Source organism: Aspergillus melleus, assembly GCF_016097325.1.
Source record: "Aspergillus melleus strain CBS 546.65 chromosome Unknown contig1, whole genome shotgun sequence".
In the NCBI taxonomy this organism is placed as follows: Eukaryota; Fungi; Ascomycota; class Eurotiomycetes; order Eurotiales; family Aspergillaceae; genus Aspergillus; species Aspergillus melleus.
The window spans coordinates 3,620,207-3,639,183 of record NW_025763370.1 but is presented as its reverse complement, the minus strand read 5'-3'; the positions used below and the strand labels follow the sequence as shown (position 1 = coordinate 3,639,183).

The following is an 18,977-nucleotide window of genomic DNA, read 5'->3' as shown; positions in this document are numbered from 1 at the left end:
GCTAACTTATCAGGTGACATCGATAAGCTCTGGTCTTATCTCATTCTACGGCCGACTGCAGACACCTTCTTGGTAGAACCTTCCGGGGCGTGTATCCCCGGGTACCGTTACCGTAAGCATACGACGACTCCACTTTCAGAGAGTCAGCCGAACATCGGACCCAGCCTGGAAAGCACGCGACTTAGGGGGGTTGCCTAGGCACTCCGGTGGCTGGAGACATGCCAGCCAGGTACTGCAGGTACACCCACGAACGCTACCCGGTCAGTTGATTGCGGAAGCTTTCAGCTTCCCTCTCCAAGGATTTGGCATCCCGTATCTTACGGGTTTCTCCGCGCTGCTTTTGCATGGAAGATTAGGAATTAACTACCTAATTAATTAGTCGGTTTTGTTGAGTCACTGCTGCCGCGCAATACTTATGTACTGTTCACTGTACCAAGTAACCTAGGGTCCTCAATTCCATGCACACAGGATGCAGACTCCACTTCCCTTCGCCTCATTATGAAGATAGGATGGGATCATCTCGGAAGGTACTTTAGACCATACAAAGAAAGATACGACAGCTAGATAGGTATGGAGTAGATAGGTAAGGTAAGCAGGGGGATCCCCTTGGTTACGTGCTTCACCGTAGGTCATCCACCAACCTAGTAGCTTCCCACGGAGTAAGTTCCTTATCAGCCTGGTTACCGCCATACCCCAGGTCTACTGCCCGAGCGGATCGACAGAGCTGTGTCATCTGGTCACCTGCTGTAACTTACGGTAACCCGGTTGCATCATCCTCAGCTGCCCTTGCCTCTGCTCCCTGGCCCATCCATCCATCCTCTTATCCTTCTTCTACTCCATCCTCCCCCCTCGTCCTTCCCATCTTTCTCTTCCATCTCTCCTTCCTTCCATCATCATCGACCATATATTATTTCCATCCCCGCCGCCATCCTTTGTGAATCTTCGTTAACGTCGTCCCTATCTGCCCATCATGAAAGGCTTCCTGAGCCTTTCCCTGCTGCCGCTGCTGACGGCAGCCTCGCCCGTTGCCGTCGACTCCATCCATAACGGAGCTGCCCCTATCCTTTCCTCGAGCAATGCGAAGGAAGTCCCCGACTCCTACATTGTCGTCTTCAAGAAGCATGTCGATGCTGCTTCGGCTTCGGCTCATCACAGCTGGGTGCAGGACATCCACGAGTCTCAAGTCGAGCGGATTGACCTGAAGAAGCGGTCGCTCTTTGGCTTCGACGACCTCTACCTTGGTCTCAAGAACACATTTGACATTGCTGGATCCCTGGTCGGCTACTCTGGCCACTTCCACGAGGATGTTATCGAGCAGGTTCGGAGACATCCCGACGTAAGTATCTTGTCTTCTTATCTCTCTCTATGAAGCTCCTATCAGTACTACTTTCCGTCATGAGCTTTGGGGCTGATCTCTCGGTATAGGTCGAGTACATCGAGAAAGACTCCGAAGTCTTCACCATGGCTGAGGAAGAACCCGAGGTTGAGAAGAACGCCCCCTGGGGTCTGGCTCGTATCTCTCACCGTGATTCTCTCTCCTTCGGCACGTTCAACAAATACTTGTATGCGTCGGAGGGCGGTGAGGGTGTCGATGCCTACACAATTGACACTGGTATCAACGTTGACCACGTTGACTTTGAGGGCCGGGCTACTTGGGGCAAGACCATCCCTACCAACGACGAAGACGCCGATGGTAACGGTCACGGCACCCACTGCTCGGGAACCATCGCCGGCAAGAAGTATGGCGTTGCCAAGAAGGCCAACCTCTATGCTGTCAAGGTCTTGAGATCCAGCGGGTCTGGTACCATGTCCGATGTTGTTCAGGGTGTCGAGTGGGCTGTTCAGTCCCATCTCAAGCGGGCTAAGGATGCCAAGGACGGCAAGGCCAAGGGCTTCAAGGGCAGCGTTGCCAACATGAGTCTCGGTGGTGGCAAGTCGAAGACCCTCGAGGATGCCGTCAACGCTGGTGTTGAGGCTGGTCTGCACTTCGCCGTTGCCGCTGGCAATGACAACGCTGATGCCTGCAACTACTCCCCGGCTGCCGCCGAGAATGCCGTGACCGTTGCCGCCTCGACCCTTCAGGACGAGCGTGCCTACTTCTCCAACTACGGAAAGTGCACTGACATCTTTGCTCCTGGCCTCAACATTCTCTCCACCTGGATTGGCAGCAAGCACGCCGTCAACACCATCTCCGGCACTTCGATGGCCTCGCCCCACATTGCCGGTCTTCTGGCGTACTTCGTCTCTCTTCAGCCCTCCAAGGACTCTGCCTTCGCTGTTGACGAGCTCACTCCTGCCAAGCTCAAGAAGGACATCATCTCTATCGCCACCGAGGGCACTCTCACCGATGTTCCTTCGGATACCCCCAACGTAAGTTACCTGGTTCCATTGTTTTTATTGCTGTTAGCTGTGTGGATTCTAACTGGCGTCTTTAGCTCCTTGCCTGGAACGGTGGTGGCTCTGCCAACTACTCCCAGATTGTTGCCGACGGTGGCCACAAGGTGTCGAGCGTCAAGGACCGCTTCGATGGACTGGTCGACAAGGCCGAGAAGCTTCTCACCGAAGAGCTTGGTGCTATCTACAGTGAGATCCAGGATGCAGTTGTTGCTTAGATTTGGAGATAATCTCTACAACGGGCATAGTGTTTCCCATGATAAGGCATAGGAATTGGTCGATCGAATACAATGGCGCTGGTCCTTTTTTTTTTTTTTTTTTTGAAATTGTTTTTGTGCTTTATCTGTTCCGAGTACTGGAGGTGCCGATGCATTGATTGCATTGGTTGTAACATCCTAACATTGTTTACCTACCACTCCTTCATGTTTTCCCATTTTTACCGTAGTATACATTGTTTCAACGAAACCTTGGCATATCTAGACACTTTTACTGTTTTAGTTTTCGGTGTCACTCAGACTGGGAATATGATTGAAACTATCTATCACACTGTCATAACCTTCTGGTCTGTGGAGAATCTCGAAATGTGTCCGTACACCGTAGGTCAGCCGGAGTGGCTTGGGCCTGGTCTCACCGGTTGGCCACGGGAGAAGCGACGATCAACCGCCGACGGGTCATACGCATCTGACAAACCGGGTATGTAGCAGGTTACTGATCTACAGAGCACATGCGCCCATAATTAATATCGCGTCGCGGGCTCTGCAACTTGCAGCCATTCTGCACCGCCCATTGACTTTTGACGTCCGCGCATACCGTCATTTGATATGTCAATCCCTACCGTCTCTATTGAGCCTGCTTGCTATGTATGTATGTATGTATGCACAGCCGGTTAGGTGCTTCGTCCGTCCGCAAGAATGTTCAGCTCGCGTGGACGTCTCTCATCAGGTTTCTTTCTTTTCGGTTATGGTCATACGGTGTACGCCGTATGTAGGCACTTGTGCTACATACAAACATAGGCACTAAGTAAGTTGGTATGGAGCACGGAGATGGATACCTACCTACCTAGGCAGACATGCCTAGGCACTGCTTACTGCCTAGGATGCGTAACTGCATGAAATCGTATACGTCATATCCTTCAACCCCATGCGTACACTAATAAGTCTAGTCTAGTCTAGTCTAGTCCTCCGTGTTTACTACTGTATTATCAGTTTAGTCTTGGTACGGAGAAGTCTTGGAAGAACACCGGAGGACAAATAACCTGTTTCCTTTCCCGCCAACCTTGCCTATCTACCTACCTATAGTAGGTCCCCATTCCTGTTCCAGCGTCAGTCTTCGGAGCTTATTCACTTGATTGATAACTTTGTTCGCGCGGATGGGGTCATGGGGTTGGTTGTTTGTGTCACTTGGTCGGGGGGGACCCTGGACGGGTGGGAGGGATTACGGTAGGGAGGTACATACATATCTAAGAAGTCAAATACATTACTGTAGGTAGAAGGTGGGTGGGTTGAGTTGGCGTTCCTTGTATGCTGAGTAGCTATGAATATATATTTTTTTTAAAGGGTGTAGGTATGTATTGTAAGTTTATCATTGCGTGTGATCACGATTTCTAGCCTTGATTTGTTTAATCTCGCTGGTATGAGGGATCATGGTGTTCGTACTTGTGTAGGGGCGTTTTTGCGTTAATCAGTCAGATGTGTTGATGTTTACTGCCTAGGGCAAGGGCGGTATTGCCTAAAGTATAGGTACTGCCTATACGGTTGAAGTCAGGCGTTGGACCTGTGTAGGTATTCATCAGTATAAATATCTATAGAGGTAGGTGTTGGCATATCAATGTAGATGGCTTTGACTTGATGTCGGAGAGCAGTGTTTCAATTTCTGTGGCGCCAGGTCGAACACGACTTCCAGTTTCAAATTTGAAGAATGATAGAAACTCCATTTCTAGATGTAAAAGATGTATGCTATGTAACCGATTGCCAGACGCAGGTCAACTGTCTAATGCCTAGCCCCCAGTACGCCTGCGCTATGCCATGAATAAAAATAGATGAGAGCTCCGAAGCGCCAAAAATATTCCTGTAAATCCGAGGGCAAATCGAACCCCCCCCCACCCCCCCCCCCCCCCCTTCAACGTCCTCCCCTAGTAGAAACGGTATGGGTGCGGCATTGCTGCTAGCGGCGGTTCTTGTCGTCTTCCTCGTCGTCGCTGCCGGTGTCCTGGTCGTCCACATTCAAGTCCTCGTCCGAGTCGCTTCCGCCAAAGACGTCGTCGTCGACATCGCTCTCCGCCCAGAAGTCCGAGTCGTCCTTTTCCACCGGCTTTGCCGCCGCGGTTGTCTGGTGAGTCGGCATGACAAACCCTTCGGGGATGTCGTTCTTGGAGGCCTCCACGTTGCTCTGAACGATCGATTTGTATTTCACAGGGTCTTTCCGGAGCATGATTCCGGCGTCGACGTTGGCGGGAGAAGACACCTCTGCATCGTCGAGCAGGGACAGAATGGAAATGAGAACGGATTCGACGCGCTGGGCGGGCGACCATCTCTCGGAAGCCAGTTCGCCGGACATCTCGTCTTCGCCTGGCGCGTGGAGGATGGAGATGCAGAGCTTGCCATCACGGTAGATGTTGGGGTGGTAAAGAGGACGGAGGAACCGGAATTCTAGAGACCAAGGGGTTAGTGTCTCCTTTCTTGGAGCCCCTCAACCCTGACAAAGAGGGGCGAACGAAGGAGATGGCGAAGAAAACTCACCTGGGGGCGAATAAGGATAATTCTTAGGGAACTTCATAAGGGCTTTGAAGTAGCCCCCATAGTAGGAGGAGTCCGGGTTGAGAACGATCAGCCCGATAGTCCAGTTAAAAATATCTTCCTCGTTCAGCTAGACACCAACAAACCAATCAGTCACGATGTTCACTAGTGATACGCCATAATTCGCCATCCTGAGAGGCTAGGAATGCATGATCCATGCCGAATCGATAGGAAGCAAACATACCTCGATGTTGACCCATGGCTCCTTTGCCAGCGTCTTGTACTCGTTCATGAGGATCCGTTCCGCCATGATGAGAGGATTGAGCAAGGAGACAGGTTATGATGACGCGGGGTGACTTGGATATTACGACGGCGGAGGAGAGAGGGAGAGGGAGAGGGAGAGAGAGGAGGATAGATTTCTTTATTGAGAAGGCGCGTTGAAAGAAAAGCCGCAGAGGAGAAGATGGTGGCGGAGGGGAAGTTCAAGCGGTCGCGTTATCTGACTGGCGGGAAGATCGGCCTGAGGCCCTTTGGATCCATTCCGCCTTTTTAACGTGCGAAGTCCCGTGGCAATCCAGGCGGAAAGTTCCGGGGTGGCGCTAAAAGTCAAAGGAGTTTTTCCCCTGGACTCTTTTCTCTCTCTCTGCTGGAGACTCTCCGATGGATCTTTGCGGCTCTTTCCTGTCGTCAGTGAAGAACACCGGAAAAATAAGTGGATTCCTTCACTCTCGACAGTGAAGGAGTAATTCGACTTCTTCTACCGCCCCTTTAGGCCAACGCCCTGTACATCATCGTTCTAACTGACGTCCATGACCGATCGGCCGGTGGGGGAACAAGGCGATAAGCCGTTCGAGTGGGGGGGTACCTTGCGGTGGGCGCCTATGTGTTAAATATCAATACTGCCTGCTAGGTACCACCATTGTTATCTTTCTCATCGTGGTTCTTAACTACTTATTCCTTCCCGGATTCCAGACTAGGATGACCGTGGGATAGCGTAGTCCCGGACATTCGTCAATCGAACATGACGCCTGTTCGGTCTTATGCGACGCCTTATCTCGGAGAAACGGTCTTTCAAGAGCGCGCCAGAGTCAAGAGGAGGGGATGGGTTGAGTCAGAGCTGGAGACAGGGTTACATTCAGCGAGGGAACGTTGTCAACTGATCTGCTTTTGCAGAAGCCCATGCGAGGATTGAGTCAGACCGACAGGGACGGCTGGAGCTGACGCATTTTTCTCATGGCGCCAGAACGCGGAGGTCGGGGACTCAAACGAGACAAGCCGGTGTGACTGCAGGCGAGCACGGACGTCTCGGTAGCTTATGCTCTGTACACCGTAGGGACGGAGTAGTGGGAGTAATATGTCAATGTCTTTTCAGACGGAGCAATAATAATCAGAGTATCTGGTCAATACGTAAATCCTCGGTCGCATCACGACATCCAGAAACTAGTCTGGTTTACGATCATCTAGTTGTACCCTATACCTACTCAAGAACGTGAATAGTGACTTGGAGGCAGCAATCAGGGGTCATGAAAATTAAGAAAAAAACTCTCCCAGCTGCAGCCATCTGATAATCCCCTCCATTCTCGTGGCTTCCTCCCATTCCAGCCCTCTTGTGAGATCCCCAACATGTCCGACATGCCCTTGTTATTCCTTATTGATTATCCATTATTCTATGTAACACCACCGCCAATGGGATGGCCCCGTCTCCCACCTTTAGTTCCTGGTGATATGGAGCAATTAATGATCATTGAAAGGCGAACGCACCAATTACTCTGGCGGGTTCGAGCCGTTGGTCTGGATCTCTCCTGCTTTTGTACTGAGGCGGTGGGACTTGGAGTCGGCCGTGGGTCCTCCAGCTAACTAATCCAACCTGCTTCCGCCTTCCCTCCGTCATAATTTCCCTCCCTCCAGTTCTCTCGCTCTCGCTCTCTCTCTCTTTCTCTCTTCCCTTCTGCTTTTTAGGCCTCGGTTTCTGCCTCCCTAAAGGACGTCGTGCGTGATTCAATATATTCCTCGCTATCTTTGGGCTCATTTTTTAAACCTGTCTCACTATCCCTTCCCCTTCGTCTCTGTACACTTTTTCCCTCTATTCTTTTTTTTCCTTGATTATCGAGTCCATTTTCGTTACCTAGAGTCGCAAATGCTAGGCTTGTCCTGCATATCAATGTCAAAGGATTTCTAAAACCGCGAACAGATTGGCTGTTCATATTCCTCCTATCGGTTCATTAGATCTTGAAATTGAATTTAAAGGCAAACGAATGAGTGTCACAAGTTCTCGTTCCAATCCCGGCTGTTTCCTATCCTTCTGCCGGAAATGATACCGGAATGTCATGGCCCAATTTGGGCTATCGATGACCTTTCGCGTTGCTTTCAACGAAAGTGAGCTCCTCGATTCATCCTTCCCTTGTCTTCATTGTCATCAGGATCATCTACTTACCCGTGATTCTTGCATTGCAGTTACCTACAAGTAATCTTTCCACTTACAGCATGCGGCCTTTCTCTGTTGTTCATTGTCTTTCGTATTGCCTATCGCTATGTGGTGGCCCGGAAGGGTGTTTCCTACAAAATTCTAAGCGACAATGACGCCGCGGCTGATGCTCGAGATGTTGGTTTCGTGGAAGAGGAGCAGGGCGAGGAGACCGACCCCATGTTATCCAAGGCGGCGCAGGCCGAGCAGTTGGAGTTTGAAGTTGATCGTCCCCGAGGCGAAATTCTGTTCATTTCCCTGGAACTAGCGGCGTTAGTGGGAGAAGTGGCTGTTTTTATTGCCATCCTGTTAACCGACGGCTGGGGCCACCAGGGTAAGCTCCCTGCCGTGGCGAAATTGATCTCCTGGGGCTACATTCTATTCCTCGCATCCGTGCGATTGCTTCTTTCGACCCTTAGTCTGCATTCCTTCCCCAGACTCTGGAATCACACCGCTACGTTGTATGGCCTGCAATGGCTGTTTGCCGTGTTCGTCCTCCGCTCTGCGGTCATTCACCCGATCTCAAGACGTGCCGTGACCTTGAGCGCCGTCGAGTTCGCGCTATCTACCTTCCTTCTGCTTATCGCTATGACCACCCGTAGAGGAAACAAGGCGGTTTTGGTTCCGCACGAGGACGGCCTCGAGCCGGCAAGACACCCAACGGCAAGCTTGCTATCCCTTCTGACTTTCAGCTGGCTCGACCCTCTCATCTTCAAGGGATGTAGGCAGACCCTGGAGCTCGAGGATGTCTGGAACTTGACGGGACCCCAGAAGGCTGCCACAGTGCTTGAAGATTTCCGTCGGAGACAATACAAAGGCTCCTTGACGTGGAAGCTCCTGCGCTACTTTAAGGGCACTCTTCTGGTACAAGGCGCATGGGCCGTGTTTGCTAACTGCTTTACGTACTTGCCCACGATCCTTCTGCGGGCCATCTTGCAGTACGTCGAGGATCCGAGATCCACTACGCCGAACGCCGCCTGGTTGTACGCTATATTGTTGTTTTGCTCCGGAGCCATTCAAGGAGTTGCCGACGGACAAGGTCTCTTCATCGGACGCAAACTGAGCGTGAAACTTCGTGCTATCATTATCGGCGAGATTTATGCCAAGGCTCTTAGACGCAAAGCCAGCGCCTCGAGTGATTCTGCGAAAAAGAAGTCGGCAGATGAGCCTCCAGCTGACACCAAAAAGAAGGGTCTCTTCTCCTTCGGTCGCAAGAAAAAGAAGGCCACGAACGACCCCGAAACGGATCCCGAAGATACCAAGAAGTCAGACGCAGAAGACGATACCCATCTGGCCAATATCGGTACCATCATCAACCTGATGGCGATTGATTCTTTCAAAGTCAGCGAAGTCGGTGCCTACCTCCACTTCCTGTGGGCCAGCGTGCCAGTGCAGGTTATCATTGCCGTCACCCTCTTGTATCGACTGCTTGGATTCAGCTCGTTTGCTGGCATCGTCATCATGGTCCTTATGCTACCCGTCAATATCTTCATCGCCAAACAATTCACCAAGGTCCAGAACCAAATCTTGGCCGGTACTGATGCTCGCATCCACGCCACCAACGAGATTCTCCAGAATATCCGGATCATCAAATATTTCGCGTGGGAGCAGCGGTTTGAGGATATTGTGAATGAAAAGCGAAAGGCGGAACTGAAAGCCTTGCGCTTCCGTTACGTTATTTGGTCCACGGCGGCGACTGTCTGGTACGGGACGCCGATTCTCATCACTTTCGCTTCGTTCTTCCTCTACACGGTGGTTGAGAAGAAGGATCTAACTCCGTCCATTGCATTCCCTGCTTTGTCCATGTTCTCTTTGCTCCGCATTCCCTTGGATCAACTTGCCGACATGCTGGCTCACGTGCAAGAGTCTAAAGTATCCCTGGACCGTGTTGATAAATACCTCAATGAGGAGGAGACCGACAAGTATCATCAGCTGGAGCCTGAGGAGAACGATGGGCAACCTCCCAGAATTGCACTGGACAACGCCACGCTGACCTGGGGGTCTCCCAAGGGACAGAACCAGGACGAGACGTCGGATGATACCGCTGAGGCATTCCGTTTGATCAATCTCAATGTCTCGTTCCGCATTGGATGTCTCAACATTATTGCGGGACCGACGGGTTCTGGAAAGACGTCGGTCTTGATGGCCTTGCTTGGAGAAATGAAGCTTTTGGAAGGACGTGTTCATTTGCCAGGTGGCACAGTGAGCCGAGTGGAACTCCCGGTGGACCCTCAGACAGGACTCATAGAAAGTGTCGCGTACTGCGCACAGGAGGCTTGGCTCGTGAATGACACGGTCAAGGAAAATATCGTCTTTGCATCTCCATTCGACCAGCGACGCTACAACGCCGTGCTCAAGGCATGCGCCTTGGAGCGTGACTTGGCCATCCTTGACGCCGGTGATCAGACAATGGTCGGAGAGAAGGGCATCAGTCTTTCAGGAGGACAGAAGCAGAGAATCTCTCTTGCCCGTGCTATCTACAGCAGGGCCCGGCATATTCTGTTGGATGACTGCTTGAGCGCTGTTGATTCGCACACAGCCAAGCACATTTTCAGAGAAGCTCTTACAGGACCTCTGATGATGAACCGTACTTGCATTCTCGTCACACACAACGTTGCCTTGACCGTTCCACAGGCACACCACGTTATTGTTCTCGACAACGGTAAAATTGCCGCTCAAGGCAAACCGGACGAGGTTGCGGCTTCGGGCGCCTTGGGTGATGATCTTCTCAAGTCCCGACCGACTTCTAGATCTAGCTCACAGCGTCCTTCCGACCGACAGACCGCAATGGAAGAACAGCGCGATGAGGAATCCCACACCAATGGTGCTGCCACCAATGGCCCTTCCGCCAAGGGCACGAAGCAGGAGGATGCCCGTCCCAAGCTGGTGGAGTCAAAGGCGGTCGGTAGTGTCCAATGGTCAACCGTCAAGATGTATCTTAATTCTATGGGTTCCTGGCAATACTGGGTCGGTGCTGTGCTTGTCTTTTCATTGCAGCAGTTAGGATCGGTCTCCACCAACGTTTGGATCCGGCAATGGGCGAATTCCTATCGCACCGAAGAACTTGGGACGGAAGATGCGGGCAACTACGCCGCCATGGCGAACTTGAAATTCCCATCCTTCAATGTTGGAAGCGTCCCACGAAGCTCGCCTGTAGGCTCTCCTCATCTGAACACGCAGGCAGCTACTGCCTCTTCATCGGATGTGAACGTCTCATACTACCTTGGCGTCTACGCGCTCCTTGGAATTGTTTATCTCTTGATCTCTCTGACCAGAGAGGCAGTGCTTTTCTGGGGCTCGCTACACGCGTCGTTTAAGATCCACCAGCGTCTCCTCAGGGCAGTGATGCACGCCAAGTTCAAGTTCTTTGACTCGACACCTCTAGGTCAATTGATGAATCGGTTTTCGAAGGACGTTGAAGCAGTTGATCAAGAGGTCGCTCCCGTGGCAATCGGTGCGCTTCACTGCCTAGCGTCGGTCATCATGATTGTGGTCCTGATCTCGGTCATCACGCCTGGGTTCTTAATCGCGGGCGTCTTCATTACGATGGTATACTTCGCGCTGGGTGCGGTCTACTTGAACTCCTCTCGTGATCTGAAGCGGCTGGAGTCTGTCCAGCGCAGTCCGTTGTACCAGCAATTCGGCGAGACCCTCAATGGTATTGTCACTATTCGTGCCTATGGCGACGGGCCGAGGTTTATCGTGGACAACCATCGTCGGATCAACAACTACAACCGGCCTCACATCTATCTCTGGGCTAGCAATCGCTGGCTGGCACTCCGTGTCGATGTCACGGGTGCTTTGGTGTCGTTCTTCACTGCTGTTTTCATCATCACGAACATTGGCAAGGTTGACGCCGGTGCTGCCGGTCTGTCATTGACGTACGCGGTCACCTTTACCGAGAACATTTTGTGGCTGGTCCGACTCTACTCCGAAGTTCAACAGAACATGAACTCTGTTGAGCGGGTCAACGAATACCTCGATGTCGAGCAGGAGGCGGAGGCAGTCATTCCTGACTCAAGACCCCCGGCGGACTGGCCCAGTGCTGGTGCCGTCGAATTCTCCAGCTATACCACACGGTACCGCGCTGACCTCGATCCCGTTCTACGTGGAGTTTCTTTCGCGGTGCAGGCTGGTGAGAAGGTTGGCATTGTTGGTCGTACTGGTGCCGGTAAGAGTTCCCTGGCTCTTGCCCTGTTCCGCGGTCTTGAGGCCGAAAAAGGACACATCGAAATCGACGGCGTGAAGATCAGTGATATCGGGTTGCGCGACTTGCGAGAGGCCATCACCATCGTGCCTCAAGACCCCACCCTTTTCACCGGAACGATACGGAGCAACCTCGACCCGTTCAACTTGTTCACCGACGAGCAGATCTTCACGGCGCTCCGACGGGTGCATTTGATTGGACCTGGCACTTCGGGAACTGCCACTCCTGTGGCTGGCAGCGCGAGCACTGCTGTCGAGCCCAATGCGATCAACGTCAACGGATCCCTGGTTCTGGACAACAAGAACGTATTCCAAAACCTGGAGACTGCGGTATCCGAATCGGGCTCGAATCTCTCGCAAGGCCAAAGACAGCTTCTTTGTCTCGCACGTGCCCTTCTCAAGAACCCCAAGGTCCTCATGATGGATGAAGCCACAGCGTCCATCGACTATAACACCGACGGCAAGATCCAGGAGACGCTCCGTGAACTGCGCGAGAGCACCATCATCACCATCGCCCACCGTCTTCAGACCATCATCGATTACGACAAAGTTCTCGTATTAGACCACGGGCGTGTCATCGAGTACGACCACCCTTGGACCCTTATCACCAAGGAAGATGGCCTCTTCCGAAGCATGTGTGAAAACAGCGGGAACATGGAAGTTCTCGAAGACGGCGCGAAGAAAGCCTGGGATAACAAACGTCTTGTTGATGATTCTTAGACAGCCAACAAAAGCAACAAACCTCCTGTCCTTTCTTAAATATACATAATTGTCTTATTATTCTTGTTCATGTTTCCTTCATTCCTCATCAGTCTCCCTTCTTTCTTTCCTCTTTAACTATCCTATATTAGATGGGCATGAGAATGAGAAAGGCTGAGAGTGACGACTGCAAAAAGAAAACAAAAAGTTTTGAATCCGAGGATGAAAGTATTCCTTCCACTTGTTACGGGGTACATCGCTACTGCGAACCTTGGCCAGGTTTCTGTTTCTTCTTCTCTGTCTTTTGACTATTGGTATAGCGTTCATTTCATGTCTGCGTTGCATGCTTGCAAGCATGTTTCAATGATTGGGGAAGAATGTAATGATATGTCTTCCTTCGTACTGTAAGCCAATGGATATGGGCAGATCGCTCTGATAGACAATTGAAGATAAATTAGTTGAGATGAGGATCTTTTCGAATTTCATTGTATGTAGCCTCATTTCGGGTGACTACGTCATGTACGTAATGCCGTTCTTCATGATATCAGGAGTGAGTCTTCAAAAAGTTGTTTAGAAGGGGAAGAAAAGTCTTTCATGCCTTGCCCCAAATCTAACGTGCAGATTGCATGATAATTCCGATCAATTGCGTAGATTTGATATTGTTACAATCACCCTGCCCGGGAAGCTTTTGCTGATGCTTAATCGTGGTCAAGATAAGAGGCCCAGCTTCTACTATGATATACTACACAGTACATGCATATGACTCGATATCTCGAAACGACATTTATGAACAGTTTAAGAACAGAATCTCAAGCAGGATGAGGGAATCCATCCTCCACAACCGATTCATAAAACATATGTAATAACTAACTCGAAGAAAAAGAGACCCGCTGACTCAGCCCTACCATCTCCATCTGGACAGGCGATCGACATTCCCCACCCAAGTTTAATCGAAGATCCGAGCAGATCCGAAGTATGACAGCATCCACTTCCCAACGGACAGGTTCAACGACTTTTTTCTTTCTTCTAGATCCACGATGATCTAGTCAATCGTTGAACCACAGGCAGGGTACGAGTCATGTCATGTAGTCAGTGTTCCGAGAACCGGGAGAGAAGCAAAGAAAAAGAAAGTTCACGAACGGGTCGATCATATCCAATCTATCAAACTTTTTTTCTTCTCTTTTTTTTTCCCTCTGGATCCCGACCGATTCGGACCCCCCGGGGGAAACATGATGATATCACGAGATCTTCCGCATGAGATCAACGGCTGGAAAGGCCGGATCGCACCAATTCTTCACTTTTTCTCTTCTGCCTAATGCTAACGAAACATCCCCACACAATACACCGCTGAAGATCCTGCTTCCTGCTCAGCCCCGGAATGGACTGGGAAAAAGCCACGTAAGACCCGGGGATTAGATCACTTCAATGGATGAAACGTCGGTAATAAGGTTCATTGTTTCCAGGGTGCAGGGATCCTTTTGGGCTCACGGTACCGGGAATAGCATGGGAATGTGCTATGAGGATATAGAGGTATGATGCAACGACGATGGCGATGCCTTGGATTCGGCGTTCCCCGGGGGGGTTGGACGACGAAGCTGCGTGGTTGTGTAAGGCTAAGAATAGTTGTCATTGCATCATACCGTTGCATTTTTCCATGTCTTCGCGGCCACTGGATTGTGTTCGAGGGTGGTGGGAAGGAGTTATATTAAGAGGGTGGTGTGGACTGAGTATTATTCTCTTCTGAATCCCTGCGATTTTCTCCCTATTTGCTAGGATCGGAATACTTTTCTTCTCGTTTCATATTCACTCATCCAGTGAGCCTCTCTTGACCAAAAAAAGCGACCAAGCGAAAAGACACATCCGAGTACATAAGCATCATGCGTATCTTCTCTGCGTTGAGCGGCCTCCTCCTGGCCGGTGCCGCCTTTGCCCAGAACTCGAGCTGCTCGCCCAAGTCGGGCGATGTTCAAGTCGTCCAATTCGGCTGGGCTCTGCAGTATCTCGCCGAAAGATACTACTCGGCGCAGCCGCTGAACCAGACCTTCCTGAACAGCGTCACCAACAGCTCGCGCGCCAACTACCAGAGCAACTTCCAAGGCATCCAGCGACAGAACCGCCTGGGCGTCCGCGCCGTCCAGCAGCTGGGATCCCAGGTCTCCGGCTTTAGTGCGCCCCGGTGCAACTACACCTTCCCGTCCGCGTCGGACGGCGAGACCTGGGTGAAGAACGCGCTCAAGTTGGAGCAGAGCATCACCGGCGCCTTGATCGGCCTGTCCGGCTACACTCAGTCGCCCGAGGTTTCCTTCCTGCTGGCGCGTCTGTCGGCCGAGCACAGCGGCCACGCCTACTATATCGCCAGCCAGCAGCAGGGCACCGTCTTCCCGACCAACAGCTCCTCGTTGGTCCCTGCGTACACTCCGGACTGGGTCCTGCAGAATGGAACCCAGCCCGGAAAGTTGGGCTCGTACCTCAAGAACTGCGTCTCGCCTCCCTCGTCGCCGTGCGGTGAGAAGCTGAACATCGGACCTCTGATCGGCACTTTCGGATCGAACTCGACTACTAACAGCACCACCAACTCCACTGCCTCTGCCTCGCCTTCGGCTGGGCTTTTCGCAAAGGTGTTCTAGAGAAATTCTAGATTACTTTGGCTCATGAACTCGAGCGCCGCTGCCTGGCATGCAATAACGTTAAGATCTCACGGCACATAAAGGCGCATCCAACTGGAGATTGCAACGATATCTGGTCTTTTCCAGGGAATGATGGTTTTCTGTTGTCGACATACTCTGTAATCAATTAATTGTCTCCGCATGTTTATTATTGTACTTCAAGTTAGGAGATCGTGTCATGTAATGACTAATGTACAAGACTTCTGAACCTATACATTTCTATCATATAGTAGTTTTGGTGGAAGCGAGTGAGCGTAGTCACGAAGTGATCCAGATCGGTGGGTGTGTATCTTGAACACAATATCATCTCAGCCTAGGAAGCACGGCTGCCTAATGCGAGGGTGAGTTACCGCTGATAGTAGAGACACAGGCTATGTAACGGCGCTTCGACTGGCCAAGCCCCAGAAAGCCGGATACCCACTGGGCTCCAGAGGCCGATGTCCACAGGAAGCGCTACACTCATCCGATGACATGCGACCGAGGATCAGCACCAACAGTCGCCATGTCCAATTGGTTGGGGAGAATAGCCAGATCCAGAAAGGAAAAGGGTCCATCTCCCGACGTCTTCCGAGAGGTTTCGGTGGCGCGGACCGCGATGCAGCGCTTGAGATTCTGCAAACAGCACGTAACAAATTTCAATCCGTAAAAAGCGTGGCTACAGCCCCTATGAGCCAATTCAAGCAGAATCATGATTGCGCGTCTCGTTTCGTGCATGAAGTCTATTCATGTTGCTCATGCCGGCCGAATCAAGGCCAACCATTTCTCTAGGCTCTCTCCAAGGGTATTGATGAATGGCCACTGAGTGTTTTTGCGGAAAAGACGGGCCCACAATTTGATCACAGCCACTCCAAGACTAGCAGGATCTTGGCCGGGGAGAGCTTCGTCATCTTCCAAGTCCATCGAAGTATATGCCTCTTCAACGATGCATCGGGTCCAATGCAGGATGCGATTTTCGTTATCTGCAGAGCAAAGTCAGCTAAAATTCATGTAGGTAGGCAAAATTGTCTGATTCGCATTCATTCATACCGCTCAAATTTTGATCATTGCCTGTTTCTGCCAAGGACAACAGCCATTTGCTCAATAGAACGGCACATTCAAGACTAGCAATTGAATGGCGCACACTCCAAAAGAAGGCCTGACTGCGTGCGACATGGTCAATTCCAAGTCGCACAGGGATGCTCAAAGCATGCGCTGAATATATAAGCGCAGGTGTCAACCGGTAGCTTCGGCCGGGTCGAGGGGACCTGTGCAATGCATTGGCAATCCTATACGGGTCTCTCGTCTCAAGTTGACGATAAGGCCCCAAATTTAGAGAGAGTCGAACGTAGGCGAGGCCTAGGAGTGAACTCGAAGTGAACGGGATAGGTCCGTTTTCATTATGAGGGTCAAGGCTTGACTCCGGGGCTTGTTGCCAGACTGAAGTCCAAGATCGCAATGCTCGCCTGGTCATTACTGTTAGAAACCATTCGTAGAAAACCAGCGTTGAAGTCCAACTGATCACTTACTCAAGCTTGTTCAACTCCTCTGTGGGTAGTGAGAGCATCTGGTCGCCTGTCGGCAAAGAAAGCTCGCTCACTAGGTGGATGCGCTGAAGAAGGCCATGGAGGAGAATATAGTTACCCAAAGGTGCCGGGATCGGATCTAACATGACGGTGGTCCGCGACTGCTGTAGAAGGAGAGCCAATGCATCTTGGAAAAACAACTGCTGCGAGCCTACTTCTTTTTGAGCCGCCTCCCATTCCTGAGGCGTGCTTGCTTTCCACTCCTTTGTCGAGCATGGGAGGCGCAGATGTACTTCGCTGCTGCGAAGCACGGGGTAGATATTGTAAGCTATGCTGTGGACGTGAACAAAGCAGAAGGCGATAAACCGAGTCCGTCGGATAGACTCCTCTTCCGCCCATTCGTGCCACTGAAGAGGTGCGTGTCTTGGAGCCACAGTGATATTCTCTGTCAAGCCAAAGTCGCGGAGACATCGCACAAGCAGGTTCTGGATACCAAAAGCCTCCTGGACCAATTCGGCACCTTCCCAAGTGGAATACGCCATCAGAGAGAGCAAGGTACGGATATTCTCGATTTGCCTCCACGCACTCATCCCAATGGCATTTTCTGATGGCGCGAGTATCGGAGGTTGGCCGGGTTGTTGAGACGATTCACGCAAATCTTCCAACGGTATTTGAATAACCGTGTTGTAGGCTCCCGCTGGGGGTTGAGTGGACTCTTTGGAGATCCTGTGGAGAGCAATCGCCTTCGCAGCATGGAATATTCTCTCGGCATTGCGATGCTCAAAGCGATACTGCGCACCTACAGTCAAAAGTGCCAGAATAAGCTCCGGAGCGCGCTCGTTGATCCGAAGAGTTGGAACGTGAAGGAATGGTAGATGTGGATGGAATCCGTCAAAGAACGAGGTCAAATATCTCGTCAGCGTGTGTCGTGAGGGCAAAACAAAATCCGGAATAAGATGCCGGAACTCTTCCAGAGAGGTCGCAAGGCGCAGCCTTTGCTCTTCGCTCACCTTGAGCGGAGTGGACTTCTTGGAAATTTGGGGCGGTTCTAAGAAAATGGTTAGCAACCCACAAACTGCCTGCAGACAATCATCGAAACATCAATAGCCTACCGTAATCAGAGACTGTTCCCAAACTTTGATCACCGGGGGGCACAGAGGGCAACCAGGACCGGAATGGAGAATCACCACGAGAGCCCTCCCTCTGGCCACGGCGAGACGTTCCATGTACCTCCCGTGTGTTCCGACTCGGGTCAGGGACGTCGGCGGGGACTGCACTCTGTACTTGAGGGACATCACCCAACGCAGGCACCCATTCCGAGGGCAATCCGATCGAGTCCAGGAAATGCGTGAATTCTTGAAAGTGGTTCAGATCCTCCGGTAGATAAGGCAACGGTTGAGCTAGCAAGCCATTAGCTGGCAGGAATTAAACTAGTAGACGCTCAATTTACCAGGTTGTTGGGCATCCCGAAAGTTGCCAGGAAGTAGGAGCTGGGCCGCTTGGAGGATGTCGGCATCGTGAGTCACCGCAGGGTGTGGTTCGAGAACTGCACTGCTGCTACCTGCATTGAGCATACCCTGACTCTGTTCCATGTATGGGACCTGCTGTGGCGGGTGCGGGGGTCCATTCCATTGCTCCATTGTATTAGGTTGCACCGGGGGAGGCATCTCGGATCGCGGGGTAGGTTGGACATTGTACTGCGGCTGTGGATGTTGCTGCTGCTGGGGCGTCGATAGGTCCGGTGCCGACGTGTGACGTGCAGCAGCCTGGGACTGTTGTTCCGAGACATCTCGGTCAGGTTGGGAGTTGGGTGAGATCAATCCATTATTGTCATGGGTGATGCGAGAGTGTCGTTTCAGGAGATCCCGTCGAGTAAAAGCCGCTCCGCAGAAGCACACGTAGGGCTTCTCCTTAGTATCTGCCGACCATTGTCAGCCTGCATTCCTGCAGCGAGGACCTAGCGTCATGTCGCGTGGCGGACGGTGGTACGTACGAGTGCGGACATGCCTATCGAGATGCTCGGTTCTCCTGAAGCTCCGACCACAGTGGCTGCAGACCCGGGGTTTTGCTCCAACACTTGAGCGACGACGGGCTCGGGGATATTGCGAAGACTGGGACAACATCAAGTCATTTGGGGGATCCCAGGGTGATTCTAAACAAACAGGGTAGGTAGGGGGGGTAAAGGACTCTCCACTTTTGGAGAACAGCAGGGGCAGTGACAAGAGGGCAATCCGGAGACGATCGGGCCTTCGACGGAGGGGAAAGTCGCCCGTGACTCCAACACGTGCTCCAACGCCACCCGACTCTTGCC

The 18,977-nt window shown here is 51.7% G+C and overlaps 5 protein-coding genes across 5 annotated transcripts; 3 read left to right on the top strand and 2 right to left on the bottom strand.

Moving 5' to 3' along the window:
• Positions 1-970: 970 nt before the first annotated feature.
• On the top strand, positions 971-2,612 carry PRB1 (S8 family peptidase; the record flags this gene model as incomplete). The annotated part of the gene is made up of 3 exons (XM_046082937.1): positions 971-1,336; positions 1,426-2,370; positions 2,436-2,612. The coding sequence occupies 3 exons, from the start codon at positions 971-973 to the stop codon at positions 2,610-2,612; spliced, it is 1,488 nt and encodes a 495-aa protein (XP_045938894.1).
• Positions 2,613-4,557: 1,945 nt separating this feature from the next.
• CDC34 (putative ubiquitin conjugating enzyme (UbcC)) lies at positions 4,558-5,439 on the bottom strand (the record flags this gene model as incomplete). Its single annotated transcript, XM_046082936.1, has 3 exons — positions 4,558-5,042; positions 5,133-5,259; positions 5,374-5,439. 3 exons carry the CDS (start codon positions 5,437-5,439, stop codon positions 4,558-4,560), a joined length of 678 nt encoding a protein of 225 aa, XP_045938893.1.
• A 2,001-nt stretch (positions 5,440-7,440) lies between these two features.
• On the top strand, positions 7,441-12,519 carry LDX57_001294 (putative ABC bile acid transporter; the record flags this gene model as incomplete). Its single annotated transcript, XM_046082935.1, has 2 exons — positions 7,441-7,505; positions 7,584-12,519. The coding sequence occupies 2 exons, from the start codon at positions 7,441-7,443 to the stop codon at positions 12,517-12,519; spliced, it is 5,001 nt and encodes a 1,666-aa protein (XP_045938892.1).
• Positions 12,520-14,375: 1,856 nt separating this feature from the next.
• On the top strand, positions 14,376-15,125 carry LDX57_001293 (uncharacterized protein; the record flags this gene model as incomplete). Its single annotated transcript, XM_046082934.1, has 1 exon — positions 14,376-15,125. One exon carries the CDS (start codon positions 14,376-14,378, stop codon positions 15,123-15,125), a length of 750 nt encoding a protein of 249 aa, XP_045938891.1.
• Positions 15,126-15,896: 771 nt separating this feature from the next.
• Positions 15,897-18,789, bottom strand: LDX57_001292 (uncharacterized protein; the record flags this gene model as incomplete). The annotated part of the gene is made up of 6 exons (XM_046082933.1): positions 15,897-16,123; positions 16,191-16,606; positions 16,670-17,714; positions 17,779-18,066; positions 18,117-18,584; positions 18,660-18,789. 6 exons carry the CDS (start codon positions 18,787-18,789, stop codon positions 15,897-15,899), a joined length of 2,574 nt encoding a protein of 857 aa, XP_045938890.1.
• Between the last annotated feature and the right edge of the window lie 188 nt (positions 18,790-18,977).